Here is a 21910-nt window from a genome sequence, read left to right as displayed (position 1 = left end):
ATGGCCAATAGGATGGGATGCACCTGAGTCACACAAAGGGTCCGAATACTCGTGTCAGTGGGGTATTTCTGGCTTCACTGTATATTTTGGATCAATCCTAAAATCCACTTTTCGTTTTGTCATTTTGGGTATTGAGTGTCACTCGATGTGGAGAAAAAAAAAGCAAATGTAAAGAATTTTAGCAACGTAACAAAAGGGGTCTGAGTCCTTTGTGAACCCGCAGTGGGGGGCCGTGCTAAATGAACTTACCAGCGCTTACGCACCAAAGTGGGGGACACCATCTCAAGGTGCTGGCATTCAAAACAAACCTACCATGAGAACTGGGCACTCAACTGCTGGGCCTCAAAGCCGGGCCTGTAGGGGGCGCCCTGTCGGCGTTTAGCACAGCCTGAGCAGCGCGGACCCCGCTGTGTTTCTGTTCGCCAGAAGTAAACGGCCGGACTCTCGTGACGCCTCCTCTGTTCAGTTTGTCTCTTCTCTGGACCCCTGTTGGCGCCACCATTATATGGCCAGTGAGCCCAGCGCAACTGGGAGACTTGGCATCAACCAGCTGTTCAGGATGTTCTTATGATCATTTTGTGAAATGTCCTGGAGCCTGCACTTGGACTGATAATATCTGATATAGTCGACCCCCGGACCCCCAGTGTGCTGTGGTGTGCAGGCTTTGCTCTCCTTTGTCGGCGGGTCACATCTCAGGTCTAACATTAATAACAGACGTGATATTCAATGTTCTGTTGTCCCGAGTGCTTAGTGCAACATAAACCTCTATGGGACCCCCAAACCGCTGGACACCTGTGAGCGGCGCAAAACTTCAAGGGGACCCGGACACAGAAATGGCTTATTGTTTGCCCACCCAGTTGTTTCCAGGCCCACTCCCTTTGCAAATTCAGCCTGGTTTAGTGCAGTTTGTGGGCTGGGGGGGCGAATGCTGTAACACTCTTACTGTTTATGGATTCTAGTTGTAAATCCGAGGGGGTCTCTGAGCCTGAAGACTGGCACATGGGAAACAAACAGAATATTAGAAAATGTGAGGAACCCGAGGGGAGTCCTGGAAATGGAGAGACGAGCAGAGCGGGGTTAGTAAGGGCAGGTGGGCGAGGGCAGCGGGGTTAGTAAGGGCAGGTGGGCAGCGGGGTAAGTAAGGGCAGGTGGGCAGAGGGCAGTGGGGTTAGTAAGGGCAGGTGGGCAGAGCAGAACGGGGTTAGTAAGGGCAGGTGGGCGAGGGCAGCGGGGTTAGTAAGGGCAGGTGGGCAGAGGGCAGCGGGGTAAGGAAGGGCAGGTGGGCAGAGGGCAGCGGGGTAAGGAAGGGCAGGTGGGCAGAGGGCAGTGGGGTTAGTAAGGGCAGGTGGGCAGAGCAGAACGGGGTTAGTAAGGGCAGGTGGTCAGAGGGCAGCGGGGTAAGTAAGGGCAGGTGGGCGAGGGCAGCGGGGTAAGTAAGGGCAGGTGGGCAGAGCAGAACGGGGTTAGTAAGGGCAGGTGGGCGAGGGCAGCGGGGTTAGTAAGGGCAGGTGGGCAGAGGGCAGCGGGGTAAGGAAGGGCAGGTGGGCAGAGGGCAGCGGGGTAAGGAAGGGCAGGTGGGCAGAGGGCAGTGGGGTTAGTAAGGGCAGGTGGGCAGAGCAGAACGGGGTTAGTAAGGGCAGGTGGTCAGAGGGCAGCGGGGTAAGTAAGGGCAGGTGGGCGAGGGCAGCGGGGTAAGGAAGGGCAGGTGGGCAGAGGGCAGCGGGGTAAGGAAGGGCAGGTGGGCAGAGGGCAGTGGGGTTAGTAAGGGCAGGTGGGCAGAGCAGAACGGGGTTAGTAAGGGCAGGTGGTCAGAGGGCAGCGGGGTAAGTAAGGGCAGGTGGGCCCAGCAGAGCAGGGTTAGTAAGGGCAGGTGGGCAGAGGGCAGTGGGGTTAGTAAAGGCAGGTGGGCGAGGGCAGCGGGGTTAGTAAGGGCAGGTGGGCAGAGGGCAGTGGGGTTAGTAAGGGCAGGTGGGCAGAGGGCAGTGGGATTAGTAAAGGCAGGTGGGCGAGGGCAGCGGGGTAAGTAAGGGCAGGTGGGCAGAGCAGAACGGGGTTAGTAAGGGCAGGTGGGCCGAGGGCAGTGGGGTTAGTAAGGGCAGGTGGGCAGAGGGCAGTGGGGTTAGTAAGGGCAGGTGGGCCCAGCAGAGCAGGGTTAGTAAGGGCAGGTGGGCAGAGGGCAGCGGGGTTGGTAAGGGCAGGTGGGCCGAGCAGAACGGGGTTAGTAAGGGCAGGTGGGCAGAGGGCATCAGGGTTAGTAAGGGCAGGTGGGCCGAGGGCATCAGGGTTAGTAAGGGCAGGTGGGCAGAGCAGAGCGGGGTTAGTAAGGGCAGGTGGGCCGAGGGCAGCGGGGTTAGTAAAGGCAGGTGGGCCGAGGGCAGCGGGGTTAGTAAGGGCAGGTGGGCCGAGGGCAGTGGGGTTAGTAAGGGCAGGTGGGCCGAGGGCAGCGGGGTTAGTAAAGGCAGGTGGGCCGAGGGCAGCGGGGTTAGTAAGGGCAGGTGGGCCGAGGGCAGTGGGGTTAGTAAGGGCAGGTGGGCAGAGGGCAGCGGGGTTATTAAAGGCAGGTGGGCAGAGGGCAGTGGGGTTAGTAAGGGCAGGTGGGCCCAGCAGAGCAGGGTTAGTAAGGGCAGGTGGGCTGAGGGCATCAGGGTTAGTAAGGGCAGGTGGGCTGAGCAGAACGGGGTTAGTAAGGGCAGGTGGGCAGAGGGCAGCGGGGTTATTAAAGGCAGGTGGGCAGAGGGCAGCGGGGTTATTAAGGGCAGGTGGGCTGAGGGCATCAGGGTTAGTAAGGGCAGGTGGGCCGAGGGCATCAGGGTTAGTAAGGGCAGGTGGGCAGAGCAGAGCGGGGTTAGTAAGGGCAGGTGGGCCGAGGGCAGCGGGGTTAGTAAAGGCAGGTGGGCCGAGGGCAGCGGGGTTAGTAAGGGCAGGTGGGCAGAGCAGAACGGGGTTAGTAAGGGCAGGTGGGCAGAGGGCCAATGAAACAAATTCAAATGTTACATTTAGGAATAAGGGCAGCGGTCCGTATCCGTCTATCTGTCGATTATATAGCGCCTTTCACATTCACCTATCAGTCTGTCTACTTTTTATAATACCGGAGAATGGTGACACGTTTCTGTGAAGGTTGGACACACCAAGGATGAACTTTGCTGGACAACACAACTAGGACTAGCAGAGGATTTTGAACGGATGCTCACCCTCAGCTCGGTCAACCTGGCCGACTGTCCCTCGTCACTGAGCCTGTCCTGCTGGTTCTCTCTTCTCGTTACCCACCCGGCCGTCGCTCTCCGTTTGGCTTGTAAACTCCCAGCAGCCGCTGTCTGAAGTGCTCACCTCCTCAGGACGCTGCCCGATGTCTTTGGAGGCTCACCTTTACCTTCAGTTTCACTGGTTTTCTATTGTGGCCGGAGTCCAGTTTAGACCACAGGTCCTGACCAGCAGGTCCCCGCACATCCCATTTCCTAATGGTCTCTGTCTCTCTAACTCACTTCAGATGGTCTTGTCCACTTGGGCCCTTATACTGCCTTTGTGTGTCTATGAAACAGCATGGCTTCCAAATCCCACTGTAGTTCTGACTGGGGGGACAGAACGTGAGTGATGAGTCAGAGCCCCGGTGTGACAGTGACACCTCAGCTTGAGGCCAATTGTACATCAAACGATCAAATTGAACTTGAGGGCATCAGCTTTGGCATGAAAAGAAATGCAGAAATGACCAGGATTAGACACGGAGCACCATGGAGTTATTGACGTCATTATCAGCTGAGATGTATAGAAGACAGTGTAAATCAGTGAAGATGGGCGCTATATGATAGACAGACGTGAAAGGCACTATATCGTTAACAGATAGATCTCTGAAGTGAGGACTCTTCTGGTTTTGCCCTCTTCCTGCTCTGGTGAATATGACAGAGAAACTTCAGCTTTCTAGAAGGTCACTGCGTTTGTATTTATTAGCAGATTTCTGTAGAAAAACGTGAAAGTTTTCGGCCGAATCCCCCAACTGTGAGAGGGAGAAGAGCAACGCAGGGGGGGCGCGGAGAAACGGCGACGCGCAGCGCGCTCCCGAAGCGCAGCACACGTGGTGTGTGACGTTCCGTTCCAACACTAAAATAAGCCAATGACGAAACACCACTCGACTCCCACACCGAATGTCTAAAAACGCCACGGATGACTAAGAGAGTTTTGTGAAAGACCGCAAATTAAACAAATGTGAAGTCCGCCTCACGCCCCCATAGCCCCGGCTGCATGGAGTCTGCATCTCCTCCCCGTGTGTGCGTGAGCTTTCTCGGCGTTTCTCACCGTGATTTACGGCTTCTGCTCATCGAATGTAGATGTGTAAATGACGGCGTTCTGCCGTTGACTGACAGATTACCTGCTCTGTCCCACTTTACGCCAGCACTGCACCCCCCACCCCCTTACTTTCGGTCATTTGAAAGCCGTCACCCCATTGATTGCTATGGCTGGCTAGGCGGGCACCCCTCCTGCCCCAACTACTCCACACCACACATGAGCTTAAGCGAATTAGAAGCCTGAAAACACGAAGGAGCCCCCGTCGCCGTCCATTAATGAGTGTTTCTTTCACGGTTCAGCCTTCGCAGCGCAGTGCGCTCCATTTGTCCTCTCTCTGCTCAGTCCCGCACACAATCACGTCAGATCTTTGGGTTTATATCGGGAAAGAATTCACACACCGTCTGGAATAACAAATGAAAACCATTAACAATTTAGAAGCACCGCCAGCGCCCCCAGTGGTGGCAGTACGGAATTGCGTCGCTGTAGGGGCGATGCTGTTTGTTGAGCTCCCGTGATGCACTAACTCATCGCTCCTTAGGCGGTGCTCTCTGTGTTTCACTGACCTGTGGAGGATTCGGATTCTCCACCGGTCCACTCACCTTCCTTTCTTTTCTTTCGTTCTTGCATTCTTTCCTGCACCAAACCCAGAAAGTCTCGGGACCCTCCAGTCCGCAGAGCCTCCCTCTCGTACATTTCCGGCTTTTCCCGTAGCGCATCTTCGTGAGCAGAAGCAACATCATTCACAAAGATGACGAGCGACTGAGTTAACGGCCACAGAACCCGGATACACAGGTACCCCCGCAGATCGCGCGATTTGTCATTTGGGGCCGCGTTAAAAGGGGCGAGGACGGGAGAGCGAGCGGATGAGGGGACCAGAGAGGCCTGACTGGCTAGCTGGCTGTCTCATCGATTTATTTTATCTGCCTGTGGTCAGTGCAATGAGCGCCCGTTGGCAGAAGGGGTGCGAGCAGCCTGGTGTGAAACTGGCGAAAACGAGTGTGCAACAGAGCGCAGCGCCCCACCGGAGCGCACACAGACACACACGGGCTGGCGGCGTGCGTACATTCGCGACGCCGGCCATAAAGGCAATGGACAGCCACAGGGGGGCGCTACGCTCTCAGCTACGGTGGGCCCCGCAGGCTTGGGGACATCTGTGCTGTAATGAAGTGGTCGTTACCTGCGCAGGAGAGGTGAGCAGTAAATGGGTGGGCATGTCGAGCCGGTGACAAACAGGTGGCCGCAGAGCAGAAGTGGGCTTGGGCTTCAGTTCCTGGTCAGTGTGAGTGAGGGCACCGGGGCTGACGGGGGGATATCGAGGGCGAGGAGCAGAGGCGGACAGGACAGGGACCTTTGAAAGACTGACTGTCTGTCTGTTACGTAGTGCCTTTTGTAACTTACTGTATATTGTACAGTGCCTTTCATAAGTTGCTACATATTGTATAATGTCTTTTATTATATACGTATAATAACCTTATTGAAAACGTATCTATCTATCTATCTATCTATCTATCTATCTATCTATCTATCTATCTATCTATCTATCTAACCCTGCCTACTATACCAAATTCTATCTATCTATCTATCTATCTATCTATCTATCTATCTATCTATCTATCTATCTATCTATCTATCTATCTATCTATCTATCTATCTATCTATCTATCTATCTATCTAACCCTGCCTACTATACCAAATTCTATCTATCTATCTATCTATCTATCTATCTATCTATCTATCTATCTATCTATCTATCTATCTATCTATCTATCTATCTATCTATCTATCTATCTATCTATTATATAGCACCTTTCCCATCTTTTTATTTCTACTCTTTTATTTCATAATTGAATGTTTTGTGTCTTATTACTTTACTGATGTAAATGACTCCATCAAGCTCAGTGTCTAATCCTTGGCATCGCTGTACCTAAACTCAAGCCAATGCCAACGCTGATGCCCTGAAGCCGACTTTGACTGACAGCTGTAACAGAGGGGCGTTGGGTCTGACTGATGCTTTGATGACTGTTTATGATCGCATGCCACCAAGCCAAGGTGTCACTGTCACAGAGACTCTGACTCTTGTCTCACTTTCTGCCCCTCCACAGTCAGCGATGCAGTGGGATTTGGAAGCCATGATTTCGCTCCTCCTGTCCCGCACCCCAAAGCCGGAGCTGGGGTCTCGGCCGCTGCTGGCCCTGCTGGCCGGCCTGTTCGTCCTCTTCTTGTGGTACTGCTATCGGATTGGGACGGACGACCAGGAGCCGGACAGCTCCAGCAGCAGGCGAGCCAGGGGTCGGATAAAAGCGCTGGGTGTGTCCGGAGCCATGGGCGGTGAGGTTGGACTGGGAATTATCGGCATCACCCCATCGGAGCACGGCTACTTCTCTCCGATAAGTGCCGGCCATCCTTTCCAAGACCTGGACCAGGTGTCGCCAGGCCGACGCAAGCTGTACAGGAGTCTGCAGGACTACGCCAAGCGCTACTCGTGGTCTGGCATGGGACGAGTCCACAAGGGGGTGCGAGAGCAGGTGAGGCTTGTGTTCTCTTTGCTCTTTTGGCTTTCAGAAGCCCCCGGTGGATGTCAGCTGGGCATCTTGTTAGCTGACCACAGATGTCCCTGGTAGCCCTCAGATGTAAGTTAAATTGTCAGATATATGTGTCCAGTGAGATACATTTTTAGTGACTGGCATATGGGCACAAGTCACCTTCTCCTTGTCTACCTCCAGGCTCGCTACCTCTCTGACCGCCTGTCCATCCAGAAGCCCAAGCTCTTCTACCTGCCTGATGTGCCAAGCATGCCATACTTCACACGGGATGCCCAGCGGCATGATATTGAGGTGCTGGAGGCCAGCTTTCCTGCCATCTTGGCCGAGTTTGAGGTGGTCTACCAGCGTGGACTGGAGGGCAAACTGGGGTGGACCAGTGGAGGTACACAGGCTAAGGTGAGAGGATCGAGCCATAATTCATTATGAGCCTCTAAGTGGCTGCTGGGGGGGTCCTGGTAGTCGCAGTGTATTGGGCTTCTCTGCACTGTGGGGTCTTTCCATAGGGCTTGGGGTTAACCTCAGAATAGTAAGACTGGATGTGCCATGGAGAGCTTAGGCACCAGCAAAACAATGGGCACCCTGTTGTGGTTCTAGAAAGCTGTAGCCATTAAATATTGAGGCGTTAACAACGTTTAGTCTTGGAGGCATGATGGGAAACACAGTCACCCTGGCTACTGAGGCAACATGGGAAATACAGGCTTTAAACACTGATGCATTGTGGGGTCTGAATCCTACTGCCAAAGTACTGAGGCTCATGGGAAATGTAGTCAGTAGGCGAGGGCAGGTCACCTTGTTAAGGCATGCTGGGAACTGTAGTTCTAAACATGTGGTGCGTTTTGGGGGTTCACTGCAGAATGGGGTCAATGTGGGAGTCAAAGAGCTGAACATGAAGCCTGTGTGTGTGGGGGGGTGGAGCCTAACAGTGCGACTTCCTCTTTCAGGGCCACTTCTCCTTCTTCCTCTTCACAAAGGGGGTGTGGGTGCCCCAGAACTGCCGCAGCTGTCCCCGCACCTACCGCGTCCTCAGCTCCCTCCGCACCTTCATCAACGGAAACATCTTTGGCAATGCCGGCTTCTCCCTTCTGCAGCCTGGCACCAGCCTGCCAGGGACCTACGGGCCCACCAACACCCGCCTGCGCTGTCATCTGGGTGAGAGGCCGAGCTCCTTGGGTTCACACATCTGACTGGCCAGGGCCATCCTGTCACCCACTAACCCACCCTCTGCCCCCCACAGGTCTGAAGGTGCCCACAGGGTGTGAGCTGGTGGTGGGCGGCGAGCCACAGTGCTGGTCGGAGGGCTACTGCCTCCTGGTGGACGACTCCTTTCTGCACACGACGGCTCATAACGGTAAGTCGAGTCGAGCTGAGTGGGCCGACCGGTGGCTCTGGGGTAGTGAGTGACAATCCAGGTGACTCTCTCTGTCTGTGCCACACAGGAAGCCCCGAGGACGGCCCCTGCGTGGTCTTCACTGTCGATCTCTGGCACCCCAACGTGGCTGCTGCTGAGAGACAAGCCTTGGATTACATCTTTGCCCCTGGCCGGTGAAGCAGACGTCCATTTGAGACCACCGACCCACCAACCCCTCCACCATACCCTGTCCACTGCTGTGCTTCCAGAGCGTAGACCTCCGAGAGACTAGACCCCAACAGCTGGGGGGGGATGTGACCACCTCCCAACGTTCCTGACCAGACCCTGGCATCCTGGGTGGTCCCAAGAGACGTCTGCCTCTTACACTCGAGTGCCTGTCGTCGAGGGTCTGCTTTGTATCCGGCATGACGGCGGCCTGGAGGACATGTGATCATAACGACGCACTTCGATAAAACTCACCGAGAAATGGGGTGTCAAATCAGACCGTCCCACTCGAGCGTCCATCAGTCTGTCTCTGTGCCCCCCACTCACCTCTGTGTCGTCCATCCATCCCCTCTCTGTATAACAATTGCAGTTTTTATTGGAAATGAATAACAGAAAAAGAAAAAAAATCAGCAACAATGTGGCCGAGTGGGACTCAGTGCTGCCACCGCCTGGACAGGGCAGGGATTGGCATGGGTAGGGTGAGGGGGGGTACGGGGGACACACTCATCCATGGGTTTTCTGGGCTCCTGTTTTATTGGAGAGGGGGTCCCTTAAATTGGTATCAAAGTGGGGGAAAGGGGGATGCAAATATGCCAACTCTGTTGGTGGCTCACCATTTGGATGCCAGCTGTTAAATTCTGAGGTGACCCTCTGACTCTTACGAGGAGTGATTGGGGTGCAGACTTACTGGGAGAGAGCGTCGGGACTCTCAAGGTGAAAATGTATCATGGGGACCCCCTGAAGGGTCACGAGGGGTCCAATGGGAAATGACTGTGGATGGGATGCCAGGCCGTTGTGGTACTTTATTATCATACAGGGACTGGAACACAGGAGCCAGGTCAGGAATTGTGCCACCCGAGTGCTACTTGAGAGACCCCAAATACTCCCCTGCTGTGCACATATTGAACCCGGGTTCCAATTGTGGGGAGGTAGCCCCCCTAAGCCTTGAGGTCCCAGTTTCAGCTTTGCAGAAAGACTTTTCAGAAACTGATCTCGGGTCCCTGAGGCTGTGCTGCAGCCCCCCACACCCCCCAGGCCTTGCCCAGATGATGTAAATGCGAGACCACCCCCCCCCCCCCCCCCAACCACTGTGCTGCCCGACTTCTGCTTATTTCAGGCATGTGGGATGAGTGTAAATACCTCAATGCCGTCTGCATCTTGAACCCGGACCCCTGAAATTGTCAGACCCCCCCTAACTATTGTGCTGCCCGCCTTCTTGTTGTTTTAGCCTGGCACAAATACTACAGGTAAACGGAATTGGGGGCGGGGCTAAAATGAGGATGAAAGCAAATAATGAAAGGAACGGAGTGAGCCCACCAGCAGGATCCCCCCCCCATAAGACAACTCGTCATGAAGACGCTGCGTAAGTGTCCTCCTGTATTGTCACTTTAACGTGAACTGAACGCTGTGGGCATTTCTGAGTCGACGAGCCACAAGGGGGCACTCAGGTAAACCAAAGGTAGGCTGCGGCTCAACAGAATGCATGGAGGTCTCGGTCAGTCAACCGGTAAAACACTGACTGGCCGGAACAGCAGCTGGAAAGAAAAGCCCCCTGTGGTGCCCCCCCACCCCGGAGCACTGTGGTAGAGTTAGCCGTGGAGTGTCCTTCATCTCAGCACAAACACGTGGCAGCAGGCAGCTTGGGCGACGTCCACCTCAGATGCATCTCAAATGTTCGAAGCAGCAGCCCTATCATATAGCGCCTTTCATATCACATCATCTATCTAATCCTGCCTACTACACCAAAAATCTATCTGTGTTATAAAGCGCCTTTCACATCTATCTATCTATCTATCTATCTATCTATCTATCTATCTATCTATCTATCTATCTATCTATCTATCTATCTATCTATCTATCTATCTATTATATAGTGCCTTTCACATCTATCTGTGTAATCCTACCTACTTCACCAAATTCTTTCTATCATATAGCGCCTTTCACTTCTATCTATCTATCTATCTATCTATCTATCTATCTATCTATCTATCTATCTATCTATCTATCTATCTATCTATCTATCTGTGTAATCCTACCTACTTCACCAAATTCTTTCTTTCTTTCTTTCTATCATATAGCACCTTTCATATCATATCGATCTATCTAATCCTGCCTACTACACTGCAAATCAATCTATCTGTGTTATTTAGCGCCTTTCACATCTATCTATCTATCTATCTATCTATCTATCTATCTATCTATCTATCTATCTATTATATAGTGCCTTTCATATCTATCAATCTATCATATAGCATCTTTCACTTCTATCTCTCATTATATAGCGCCTTTCACATCTGTCTGTCTGTCACCACAGTTCAAAGGCAGGCACCAGAGCTCCTTAAGATGTTCAGAGTTCAGTTCCCTAAGGCGTCTATCACGATTACCGCACACCAATCAGATGCATACCAGTGATTTTTATTTGTGGAGATTTCTTTCTTTTTATTGAGAAGTATAAGAAAGTATAAAAGTTATTGAATGACAAACACTTTATGAACACGAGTATCTACGACGCCTTCAGTCTGGATTGCTTTCCACAGCCTGTGACCCTGACGATGAGACCTTCATTCTTCACAGCAATCTGGGGGCACACAGAGTCACAAGGACCGGACAGGCGGTGTTGGCACAATGGGGACATGTGATCCTAGGAAGCGCTCCCATTGGCTAACACACTTACCCGCCCCTTTGACCTAATAACCTAACTGCTTAAACCCGGCAGCACATTTCACACTTAATTACGAGCGACCAGCAACCCCAAGAAGGCATCACAATCAAGATGGTGGCGTTGTTGGCTCAAACACTGGGGCGAGTGTAACGACACTTTGGTTTTCTTTCAGTGACACAATTTTTACATTTTTGATGAGAAAACCTGTGGCGGGGTTTGGTGCGTCAAACAGCTGGCATCTTTCACAGATCTGTTATGCCAAGGATGGTGTGCCCACATGCAAGGCATGTGTGAAACACGAGAGGCAGCAGCCATGGAAGAAAAGACAGAGGGGCCGTCAGGAGTGTCCACAGTTTAGAGACAGCATTCAAATAGCAGCCATGAGACGTCCACAGCTGTTTTTATGGGAAGGGTGGACCTGAGCCAATCCTGAGAGCAAAGAGCACGAGGCAGGACTAACGCAACAGCATCATGGCAGCCCATTGCATGGCCCACTCACACACAACCATTAACTTCCACTCCAGGAAGAATTGGCAAAAACCCATGAGAACACAAAACAGAACAAAGACAATGACGCCAGCCTCTGAGCTCTCCATTGTGCCACGGTGCCACCCTCAGATTGAGTTACATGTTAATAAAGACCCCAGCGTCAGTGAGCCTTTTGTGTCCACAGCAAACCTCCAGCAACTTGGCTAATAATCGGCTCAGAGCCATCAAAGGGGCAGACCCTTCAAAATTAGGGGGCCATTAGGAGGGTCCTTATTGTCACGAGTGCAGCGCGATTCTGATGTGCACGGCCTGAGGAGCACGCAACATGTCGACGATCTAAGACCCTGATGAGTAAGCAGAAAGTGGCAGACCCTGAAACTTCAGGCTACTGTACCTGAAAAACCTGTCAGTTAGGAAAGAAGTTTAATCAGGAGGGGCAGATAGATAGATAGATAGATAGATAGATAGATAGATAGATAGATAGATAGATAGATAGATAGATAGATATGAATGGCACTATATGATAGATAGATATGAATGGCACTATATGATAGATAGATAGATATAGATAGAGTGAAAGGCACTATACGAGGGTTGTCTGGGTTCCGTGCGGAATTTTATCGTTTGTCGAGTGTCAGCCTGTTGAAACCTGTTCTGCGGTGTAGAGAGATTATTCAAGTGGTTGCATGTTTTTGTTCAGATGTTTTGCTCCCTCTCTTCCTTCAGAATGAACACGAGAAGCAAACGAACTGAGAGTGCGCAGCCGGCGCTAGCGGCGAAGCTCCCAACTCCGTGCGTGCGTGACTTTCGAGTGATGATTTTTTACGACTTTTCTGATGGTTTAATCCGGTCGGTGGAACGCACCATGTTTGCCATCTTTTTCAACATCGATGGCATTGTCGCGTCAATTCCGCTGATGGAGTGGAAAACTGTGACCTCTGAGTGGCACACCACTCAGTGCCTACCTGACGTTTTTTCTGCGATGGCTAGAGGCCGGTCCAAGAACTTGCGAAGGCACTTTTTGCATCATGACAATGCGCCAGCCCACACGGCTAATGCGACGAAGCATTTCATTGAAGACAGTGGTGTCAACGTTTTGAACCCGCCACCCTACTCGCCTGATCTTGCACCATGTGACATTTGGCTCTTCCCGAAGGTGACAGAACCCCTGTGAGGCCACAACTTCAAAATTCGACAGGAACTGATTGCAGCTGTCAAAGAACAGCTGGACAACCTCCCAAAGACAGCCTTTCGCGAGTGTTTTGCGGCGTGGGTCAGAAGAGCCCAAAAGTGCATTGATGTTGGCGGTGAATACTTGGAAAAAGTTTAAAAAGGATTGAAGTACATGAGAAAAATAGACAAAAAAATCCTTGGCTACTTATTTCGAGTGATTCCGTGCGGAACTCAGGCAACCCTCATATAATAGATAGATAGATAAGCCATTATTAATAGATAGATAGATAGATAGATAGATAGATAGATAGATAGATAGATAGATAGATAGATAGATAGATAGAATAAAAGGCGCTATATAATAGGTGGTAAATCACACTGATGTGCCTGAACACGTCTCTCCTTCTTTGGCTGCCATCTTCTTAAATTGGTTCCTTTTCTGTTTTCCTCTTTTCCTTTCTCCATTTGGCACGCTGGCAGGTGAGGTGCCCGGCCTGTGGTCTCATGCTGTCAGTAGTGGCATTTGAACCCGCGTCCTGTCTGCCCACTGCTTTGTGTGTACACAACAAGTCACATGGTGTCAGTGCCCCCGATTCCAGCAGGTTTGAGGTCAGTGGTCTGTGTCAGTCTTACTTACATGTGGTCCTCCTCACCTGGACGGTGCCAGCGCTGACTAATTGTGCCACTGCACATGTGACCCCCCCCCCTTTTTTGTCGGCTCCTTTGTTCTCTTGTTTTTGTAACTAGTCAAGATGCCGAGTTTCAGAAGGTTTGTGGGTGACAAAGGTCACATACCAGCGCCTCCTTACAGCTCAGTCAGATCAAAGGTCTCACTCGGGTTCCTGTTTAAAGCCTCAGGTCTCCACACCCACTTAAAGGCCTGCAGATTCCTGAATGTCCCCCGATGGAGGGGTGGGGGGGATGGGCGGCCACAGCTGCTGTGCGCTTGATGCAGGAGGGAGGGAGTTGTCATCGGAGCCTGGCGTGCCACTGTCCACCTGAACTGTGGCTGCCAGCCGCCCTGGCCTTTCTCGATTCGTTTCGTTTTATTCCTCGTCTTTGTATGAATTTCTTTATTTCGTTTTCCCTTTCAGCCAACGGTTATGCAGTTTCAGCCTCTCAGGCTGTCAGGTTGCTTTGGACCCCAGGTGAGGAGAACGAGGCGGTGACGAGGGGACAAAGCAGTTGAGAGCCTGTGACAATGACAGTGCAGAAGACCTGGAGATGCCAAAGGCCCTTTTTAGGGCCCCCTCAGTGGTCCGGTGTAAAATAGCTGCTGAATACATTCCTCCGGCCCCCCAGGTTGCTGCGTTGGTGTTAACAGTGGGATATCACTGAGTAACAATCCCAAGGTAGAGGTCTAGCACTAATGGTGGTGGACCACGTGACCACACTTATGACAGTTCACTTCAGGCTGGGCAGACCAGGTCACCTCACCCACCTCGAGTGTCTTGGGGTGACATTTGTGTTACCCCTGGCAGTGTAAAGCCCCCGGGTCTGGAGCTGAGATGGCCACACTCTTCAGGAAGCTGCGATCTGTAAGAGGGGTCAGGGACACACCGATGAAGATGGCTATATAAGTGAGACCCGGCGCCCCCGCTGCTGAGACCTGTGAGAGGGGCTGCCAGCCAAGGGGACAGTGTGGCACTCGGTGAGCAGAGGGAGGTGGAGCGGCTGCTGTGGATGTGTTGGCATGGAGGATGAGGCAGCTGGCAGTGCGTGGCATCACAGAAGACCTGAGGCCTGAGCTAAGAAATGATCAAATGTGTAACTGCTGGTTCGCTTAGGTTTAAATATCGAAAACATAAGCTGTACGTTTTGAGGTCACCAGAACAGAGCCCACATGTCCCCGAGGAGCTGTCAATCCACCCTAATAAAAGGATGAGTGTCTGTCAATCGGAGTGTCCATTCAGTTGCTATGTCTGCCATTCCAACAGATGGTGCCTTACAAACATATGGAGCGAATAAAAGGCATTGCATTTGTCATTCTAACAGATGGTGCCTCACAGACACACAGAAGGTGTGTGATGTGCCGTCTTTTCAAATGACAAATGGAATGCCTTTGGTAAGTACATGCATTATAAAATAGTTTCCGCTAGGCGGTGCACTGCTAACGTTAAGGCTGAGCTCCACGTCCATTATTCACATTTTACAGCTGCTTGTTTCCATAAGCGACTTGAACACATTAAACGATGAGAGTTTAAAAGAGGGAAAGGGAACACGGCAACGGCAAAGCCCGACGCAGCAGACTGGCTGGCCAGAATACAAGAGGGTGGGAGTAATAAGCTGTTCTGGGGGTCCCCATAAACTTTGTTTTCCACAGCTGAGTTAGATGACAATCGAAGTTAGCTCGTGCCTTCAGAACAGGGGGATCTCGCTTCGCCTCTGGATTACGGGTAAATGGGGAAATCTGCCAATGTCCGGACATGATGTCACTCCATTTATCGAACACAATTGCGACACACACTAGGAGTGACAGAGTAAAACACTTCGCTTTCTGAAATATTATTTTTAGATATCATTATCCAGTTTAAAATCCTCCTTTTTACCCAAACTAGTACTAAATCTGACACTTTTGAATGATTTTCCGATCAGCTATCAGAACTCCTGTAGAAACAGCATAAAGAATTCGCTTCACTTTAACTTGTGTCAATGCCTGTTTAGTTTTTTATCTTTCTCCGCCGCAGGAGGGGGGGCAATCGGCTGGAATTTTAATCAGCCGTCAACTCCAAGCCTCCTGGCTACTCCATAATCCCCCCCCCCCTCCCCCCCCCCCACAGCCCCATGACTTCATGCCAAAACAGACGCTCACCGCCCTACTGAACTCTACAGGGGGAAAGGAGAGGAAACGAGAGGGTAGGGTGGGGTGAGAGCTGGCGAAAGAGAATGAAAAAGATAAGGAAGTCTGAGGGGGGCTGGGGGTGAAGGTGGGAGGGACGAGCGAGTGGACAGGCGGGCAGGCGGGCGGGCAGTCGGGCGGAGTGAATAATTTAAGAGGGCACGGAAGGGACGGCGCAGTGCACGACCGGCGTCCACTTAGAAGACCTGACAGGTGAGAGCGCGGCTATGCGCGGGCGCGAGTGCAGAAACGACCACCGTCCTGCAAGTGAGGGACCTCCACGTAAGCAGGAAAAAAAAAAACCCAAAACCAAACAGCAACTCTTTAGGCGTCAGCAAGGAGTGCGGCTCGAGCGGACTCACGGGGGGCGCGCAGCCGGTCCTGTCGCTCGCGGATTTGTTATGAAGGAGGCTTCACCGACTATAGCGTGGGGTTCGTGTAACGGGCACGCGCCCGGTTGCTTTCCATCACCCACTTACATACGCACTGCTCCTACTTTGTCCTTTGCATCAGTTGCTACCTAAACGTTTCGATTCATTTTCTTAGCCATCGCTTTATTCCAAAGCGACTTTTTAAAAAGAGGTCAACACGGCGGAGTACACTTCACTCTGGGGGGCCGTTTAAACACATCAGCGCCGTCTCGTTACGTGTGTCGCAAGTGCGTGGAGTTCGCATGCGCGTGCTCGTATATTTTCGCGTGGAGTCTGCGTGAGCTCAGGTGAGCGCTGAAGCTGGCATGCGCGTGCTCGTATATTTTTGCGGGGAGTCTGCGTGAGCTCAGGTGAGCGCTGAAGCTGGCATGCGCGTGCTCGTATATTTTCGCGTGGAGTCTGCGTGAGCTCAGGTGAGCGCTGAAGCTGGCATGCGCGTGCTCGTATATTTTTGCGGGGAGTCTGCGTGAGCTCAGGTGAGCGCTGAAGCTGGCATGCGCGTGCTCGTATATTTTTGCGGGGAGTCTGCGTGAGCTCAGGTGAGCGCTGAAGTTCGTATGTGTGTGCACGTACTTTGCCTGAGTGTGCGTGGAATGCAGGAAGGAGCGCGGATGCATGTTCGCGTGCACGATTGCGTGGAGTCCGTGTGCAAGTGTACGGTGGAATGGACAAAATACAAATACATCCATCCATCCATCCATTTTCCAACCCGCTGAATCCGAACACAGGGTCACGGGGGTCTGCTGGAGCCAATCCCAGCCAACACAGGGCACAAGGCAGGAAACAATCCCGGGCAGGGTGCCAACCCACCACAGGACACACACAAACACACCCACACACCAAGCACACACTAGGGCCAATTTAGAAATGCCAATCCACCTAACCTGCATGTCTTTGGACTGTGGGAGGAAACCGGAGCGCCCGGAGGAAACCCACGCAGACACAAATACATAAATAAGCAAATAAGTAAAAGTATTGTGCCAGTAAATTACTAATAATAACATGAAATGTCAGCCTAAATGACGAAAGGATGTCACGTAGTATTTTTGTTGATTTTTTTTCTTTATGTGTTTATTTGATGATTTCTTCCTTTACACAACAAGTAATAAACCCTGCAATGAAAACTGTCACTTCCACTCGTCAAAGTTGGGAGGGTGGGCTCTAGCGAGTCCTGTGTTTAGATTGGCGCCTCACAGACCATGTCCGCCTGTGTGCGCGTGCACTGCAGCAGGGAGCGCGGGTGCGTGAGGCCAGTGTGCGAGTGCACCTGGGTCGAGCCCGAATGCACATGCTCTGCCAAAGGGCGCTCGGATGCGCATGTGCGTAGGCATCTGCGCGCTCCCTTCTTCGCCCTCCCTTTTAAGCTCGGCGTGTCATTTTTTTGTCAGTATTCCCCCTTGTGGATGGTAATATCGGTTTGTTTCTACACTCATTGCTTGCCAGGTGCCAAGTGTTTGAGAGGAAAGAAAGTCATGCAGAAAGGGGGCTGGCTGACCCACCCAAAGAGCTGGCAGGCCCATGGAAGTGCCCTTTCACCCTCCAGGTCAGCAGGACATCAGGGACGTTTTCACCACAGTTTAACTTTATTGATTGGCCCTTCGAGTGCAGGGGAGGTGGGATGTTATTTCACTTGCCAAGCCAAAGGGGGCACTCTCCCACCATGAAGCCTGTGGAGTGGCTGCTTTTCATGCCCAGCTTCATTTTTCATGTTAATTGTAACACCTCAGCCTGGTCATGGAACTGGCTCTGTGTCACCCTGCCAGGTATTGGTGTGGCACTGCTGGTTGGTACCCCCCGTCCCCTTAAAGGTATTTGGGCCACTTTGTTCTTTTAGTAAATGTTTAGCTTCTGCTCTCCAGCTCTGATGGTATACAGGGGGCACTCTTTTATCATTCAGGTTTGTGCCAGGGCAGTGAATTGGGACCTTAAGGTCAATGGGGGTTACATTGCACCTTTTTAAAGATTATTTGGGGGTCCCAGTTGGGTTTACATAAGAGGACTGGAATTTTGGGGATAAAAAGGCCCAAGTGGACCCCCAGGGGTCACGGCTGGGCACTGTGCCCGCTGCACAGGCTCAGCACTTTTTTCAGTGGCCTCACGATGACTCGACAGAAGGCGATTGCGTCATCTTCTGCCCTAATCGTCCCCAGCGCTGCACGAGATTTGAAGTCAGACGGCAGACACGACATTTTGTTGCGATTTCAGACAGCTGGGGCTTTGGGTTGAGCCGAGAGCTGTGACGTCATTTTGAGCTTCATGTTATCTTTTACGTTATTCAAGTCGGCCTCTAGGGGTCAGTAGAGTTACTTTTCGGGGAGGCCTGCCTTGTTGGCACTCACCCACCAGCTGGTTTCTGTTCTCTGCATCTGCAGCCATGGCGGAGGACCAAGAAGAAGAACGGCCAGAGCTCTTCCCCTTTCGTGGCATCCATATGGTCCACTACTTCACGGACAACTGGGACCAGGTGGAGGCGTTCCAAGCCAGGCCTGATGATGTCGTTGTGGCATCCTACCCAAAAACTGGTACTAGTGGGGTAGCAGATGTGGAGGGGCGAGGAGGTGGGCACCAAGGGTTCATGGCAGAGCATTCCTCTTGTCTTTAATTTGGTTTTTTTGTTTCTGCCCTGCAGGCACCACCTGGGTCTCCCAAATCGTGGACCTCATGTACTGCTTGGACGACCCCAGCCGGGTGCACCGAGCCCCCATTTATGAGAGGGTCCCCTTCTTGGAAATGTCCAAAACGGAAGACTTTGAGGCAGGTGGGCTAGAGCCTGCGAGTGGCTAGGTGAGTCTCCATTTGGCGTCCTGCCGGTCACACAGCTGGTCCTTGCTTTGTCCGCAGGCACCACAATTCTGGATGCCACGCCGTCCCCCCGGCTGATCAAAACCCACCTCCCCGTCCAGCTGATTCCACAGTCTTTCTGGGACAACAATTGCAAGGTGAGACCACCTGGCCGGTAGCGGCTGCCCAGCTGAACACCTGAGCCCTAGCTAACCTCCTCCCCAATTCCCCTGCAGATCATCTACACGGCCCGCAATGCCAAGGACACAGCCGTCTCCTACTTCCACTTCAGCCGCATGAACAAGATCCAGTCGAGGGCGGGCACGTGGCCCACCTTCCTCGAGGAATTCATAAATGGAGAGAGTAAGCCACGTGGTGGGAGGGTGGCAGGGCGGGTGTGGTGGTAATGCTACCTGTGCCAGAAACACATGGTGGTTGGTGTTCTTGTGCTTCACAGTGGTGTTTGGGTCCTGGTATGACCACGTGAGGGGCTGGTGGGACAAGAAGGAGTCGCAGCCCATCCTGTACCTGCTCTACGAGGACCTGAAGGAGGTGGGCAGCACTGACTTGTCACCCCTATCGCTACCCTTGTCTGTCTCTGCCTTTAACTCCGTCTCTGTCACGCAGAACCTTCCACGTGAGATAGACAAGATCTGCCGCTTCTTGGGCAGGGAGCTGAGCGTGGCGGACAAGCAGAAGGTGGTGAGCCAAACCAGCTTTGACGTGATGAAGAGCAGCCCCATGGCCAACTACTCAACCTGCTCCGCTATGGACCACAAGGTGTCGCCCTTCATGAGGAAAGGTGAGTGAGTGAGGAATGGGGCGGGGCTTGTGGACTGGATGGACAGGTCAGAGGTCACTCACGCCCTCACTCCCCTACAGGTCAGGTGGGCGACTGGAAGAACCACTTCACCGTAGTGCAGAATGAAAGATTCGATGAAGACTACAAAAGGAAGATGGAGGGCACCACGCTGATGTTCCGCACGGATATCTAATGACACCTGGGGGGTGTGGGGGGGCACGACGCGCTCAGTTCAGCTGTCAAACTGTAGGTGTGTGACGCTCTCCCTGTGATCATCCATCCTTCCATGCTGTGAAATAAAAGATGAAGTGCAAGGGGACCTCGACAGTCGGCTGCGTGTCATTTATTAGATTAAGCTGGATGGGGGGCTTCAGTGGGGAGGGGGCGGTCGCTGATCACCCTCCGTGTACCAGAGGGTCCTGGAGGCCATCTGACAATGACCCAAAACATGCCAGTAAAATCGGTCAAAAAAACGTCTGCAAAAAAAGAAACGGAAGATTCTAGAATGGCCCAAAATTGAGTCCTGTGGAGATGTTTTGGGGGTTCTTAAAGAATTCTACATGGAGGTTTGGGAAGAACTTGATGTCAGACTGCTAGAAACTTGTAGGAGATGCACACCAAACTGGAGGGGGCCATCGCAGCTCTGGCGGCCAAGGGTGGTCTTACTCCTACCACAGATGGAAACGGCAGATGTGTTGAATAAAGTATTACAGTGCCACTTGTCATTGCTTTGTTTACCTAAAGACCCTCAGTAAATGAAGAGCAAACCTCATTGTATCTCCATGTATAAAAAGAAACGAAAAACCAAGCACTTTATGAGGGCACATGACCACTCCATGACAGGCGCTATAACATACCAGTCCGTCATTTGCACTCCTCTGGTGCTTTGTGACTGAGGCTGGCGCTCTCCACTCATCAAGGTCCATCCATTAGGAGACCCTCTTACAGGGGGAGGCAACAACAGGACACCGCCAGTCAGATGTGTCACTCCGCCTGTGCCACTTCCTACAAGGCACTATAGGAAAAGATGGCTTCACTACTAGACTGACAAGTGATCCCCCGAGAGTGGGCATTGCCAACCCGGGGTCCTTCCCTTGCCTGACTGGTGATCCGCAGGGTGGTATACATGGCGCTATAAAGAAAAAGGCTGATCTAGGGCTTAGGAGTGGGTGACAGCTGGTGAGACGACGTGCCAACTCCGCACACACCTGAATAAGTGGCCTTTGTTGTAGATGGGGGGGCTGACTCTATGAAAGGCACTATAACTGAAAAGGTGATCGAGTGCCACCTGCTTTTGACTCCCAGTGTCTGTGGCTTTAGGGCAGCGAATGGTGCAACACAAGCTACTGGGGGGACTGGGGGTGCAGAATTGCCCCTTAATGGTTCTATTTGCTGCGATGGGTTGGCGCCCTGCCCGGGGTTTGTTTCCTGCCTTGCGCCCTTTGTTGGCTGGGATTGGCTCCAGCAGACCCCCACGACCCTGCAGTTAGGTTATAGCACATTGGATAATGGATGGATGGATGTTTCTATTTGATTAAAGTTCAACCATTAATAAGCCAAGCTGTGCCAGACTTCAATGAGGACCAACTCAGCCCCCGAGACCCCAGTCTGATCTTCAGTAGACTGAGCCCACCGAGTTTTTTCCAGGCCCACCCACTTTGCTGCTGCAGTTTTGTAAATGAAGTTCCAGCAGGACATTAAGTTTATACGTCGGGGGGCAGCGAGCGGCTGCCAGGCGCTATCTACAGACATTATAACTGATGATGCCCTGTTCAGGACTAAGCGGGTTTGAAAATGACTGGCTGAGAAGGGCACTGAATGTGTGCGGGTGGATTGGCTCACTTGTTTGAAGTGACTTGGCAATGCCATGTGAACTCAGGTAAAGGCACTATATACAAACAAAGAATATCAACTCACTGAACTGATAAACCGACCGATTCAAAATGGACTCTGCTAGTTGGGTGACATAACTCAGCTGTACACCCGCGCTCCCTCCGTCTTTGACGTCATTTAAGGGACACCACATTGGCACACTGAGGCCTGGCACAGCGTCACAGTTGGGCTCTTTTCCAAAGCAGCTGGCACCAACATGCTCTGCCCTCCATGTCTCTGCTTGCTTTCTTTTATGCTCACAAAGTCGCCCACTGTCGCCTTGGCAACAAGACCCCACCCCCACACACACAAATGGCTCGTCTGCAGGTCTCTGTGCTGCCCGTCCTCCTGCTGCGGTTCCTCAAAGTCCAAAAAATTGGAAGATGGCATTTGGGCAGCTGATACCCACTATGAAAAGGGATAAACAAACTCCATAGTGCCAGTCAGCTTCAAATCTTGGCACC

At 52.2% G+C, this 21910-nt stretch overlaps 2 protein-coding genes across 2 annotated transcripts; both read left to right on the top strand.

The window, feature by feature from the left end:
* The first annotated feature begins 4739 nt into the window (after positions 1-4739).
* Positions 4740-8806, top strand: asphd1 (aspartate beta-hydroxylase domain containing 1). Its single transcript, XM_051934640.1, has 6 exons — positions 4740-5073; positions 6384-6806; positions 7005-7220; positions 7766-7973; positions 8059-8172; positions 8261-8806. The coding sequence occupies exons 2-6, from the start codon at positions 6390-6392 to the stop codon at positions 8368-8370; spliced, it is 1065 nt and encodes a 354-aa protein (XP_051790600.1). The 5' UTR covers positions 4740-5073; positions 6384-6389; the 3' UTR covers positions 8371-8806.
* Positions 8807-15772: 6966 nt separating this feature from the next.
* LOC114661643 (cytosolic sulfotransferase 3-like) lies at positions 15773-19780 on the top strand. The gene is made up of 8 exons (XM_028814791.2): positions 15773-15842; positions 18364-18513; positions 18621-18749; positions 18833-18930; positions 19009-19135; positions 19230-19324; positions 19400-19574; positions 19655-19780. The coding sequence occupies exons 1-8, from the start codon at positions 15788-15790 to the stop codon at positions 19765-19767; spliced, it is 942 nt and encodes a 313-aa protein (XP_028670624.1). The 5' UTR covers positions 15773-15787; the 3' UTR covers positions 19768-19780.
* The last annotated feature ends 2130 nt before the right edge of the window (positions 19781-21910 follow it).

The sequence above is a fragment of the Erpetoichthys calabaricus genome, chromosome 12, assembly GCF_900747795.2.
Source record: "Erpetoichthys calabaricus chromosome 12, fErpCal1.3, whole genome shotgun sequence".
Lineage (NCBI taxonomy): Eukaryota > Metazoa > Chordata > Cladistia > Polypteriformes > Polypteridae > Erpetoichthys > Erpetoichthys calabaricus.
Note: the sequence above shows the minus strand (reverse complement) of the source record. Positions and strands in the feature narration are given on the sequence as shown.

Excerpts from the sequence above, each read along its gene's own strand:
- asphd1 (XM_051934640.1), top strand. The coding sequence starts at position 6,390 with ATGCAGTGGGATTTGGAAGCCATGATTTCGCTCCTCCTGTCCCGCACC. Across the intron at positions 7,974-8,058 it reads CCGCCTGCGCTGTCATCTGG|GTCTGAAGGTGCCCACAGGG; the intron begins GTGAGAGGCCGA and ends TGCCCCCCACAG. Across the intron at positions 8,173-8,260 it reads GCACACGACGGCTCATAACG|GAAGCCCCGAGGACGGCCCC; the intron begins GTAAGTCGAGTC and ends TGTGCCACACAG.
- LOC114661643 (XM_028814791.2), top strand. The coding sequence starts at position 15,788 with ATGCGCGGGCGCGAGTGCAGAAACGACCACCGTCCTGCAAGTGAGGGA. Across the intron at positions 18,931-19,008 it reads TCTGGGACAACAATTGCAAG|ATCATCTACACGGCCCGCAA; the intron begins GTGAGACCACCT and ends ATTCCCCTGCAG. Across the intron at positions 19,136-19,229 it reads GGAATTCATAAATGGAGAGA|TGGTGTTTGGGTCCTGGTAT; the intron begins GTAAGCCACGTG and ends TGTGCTTCACAG.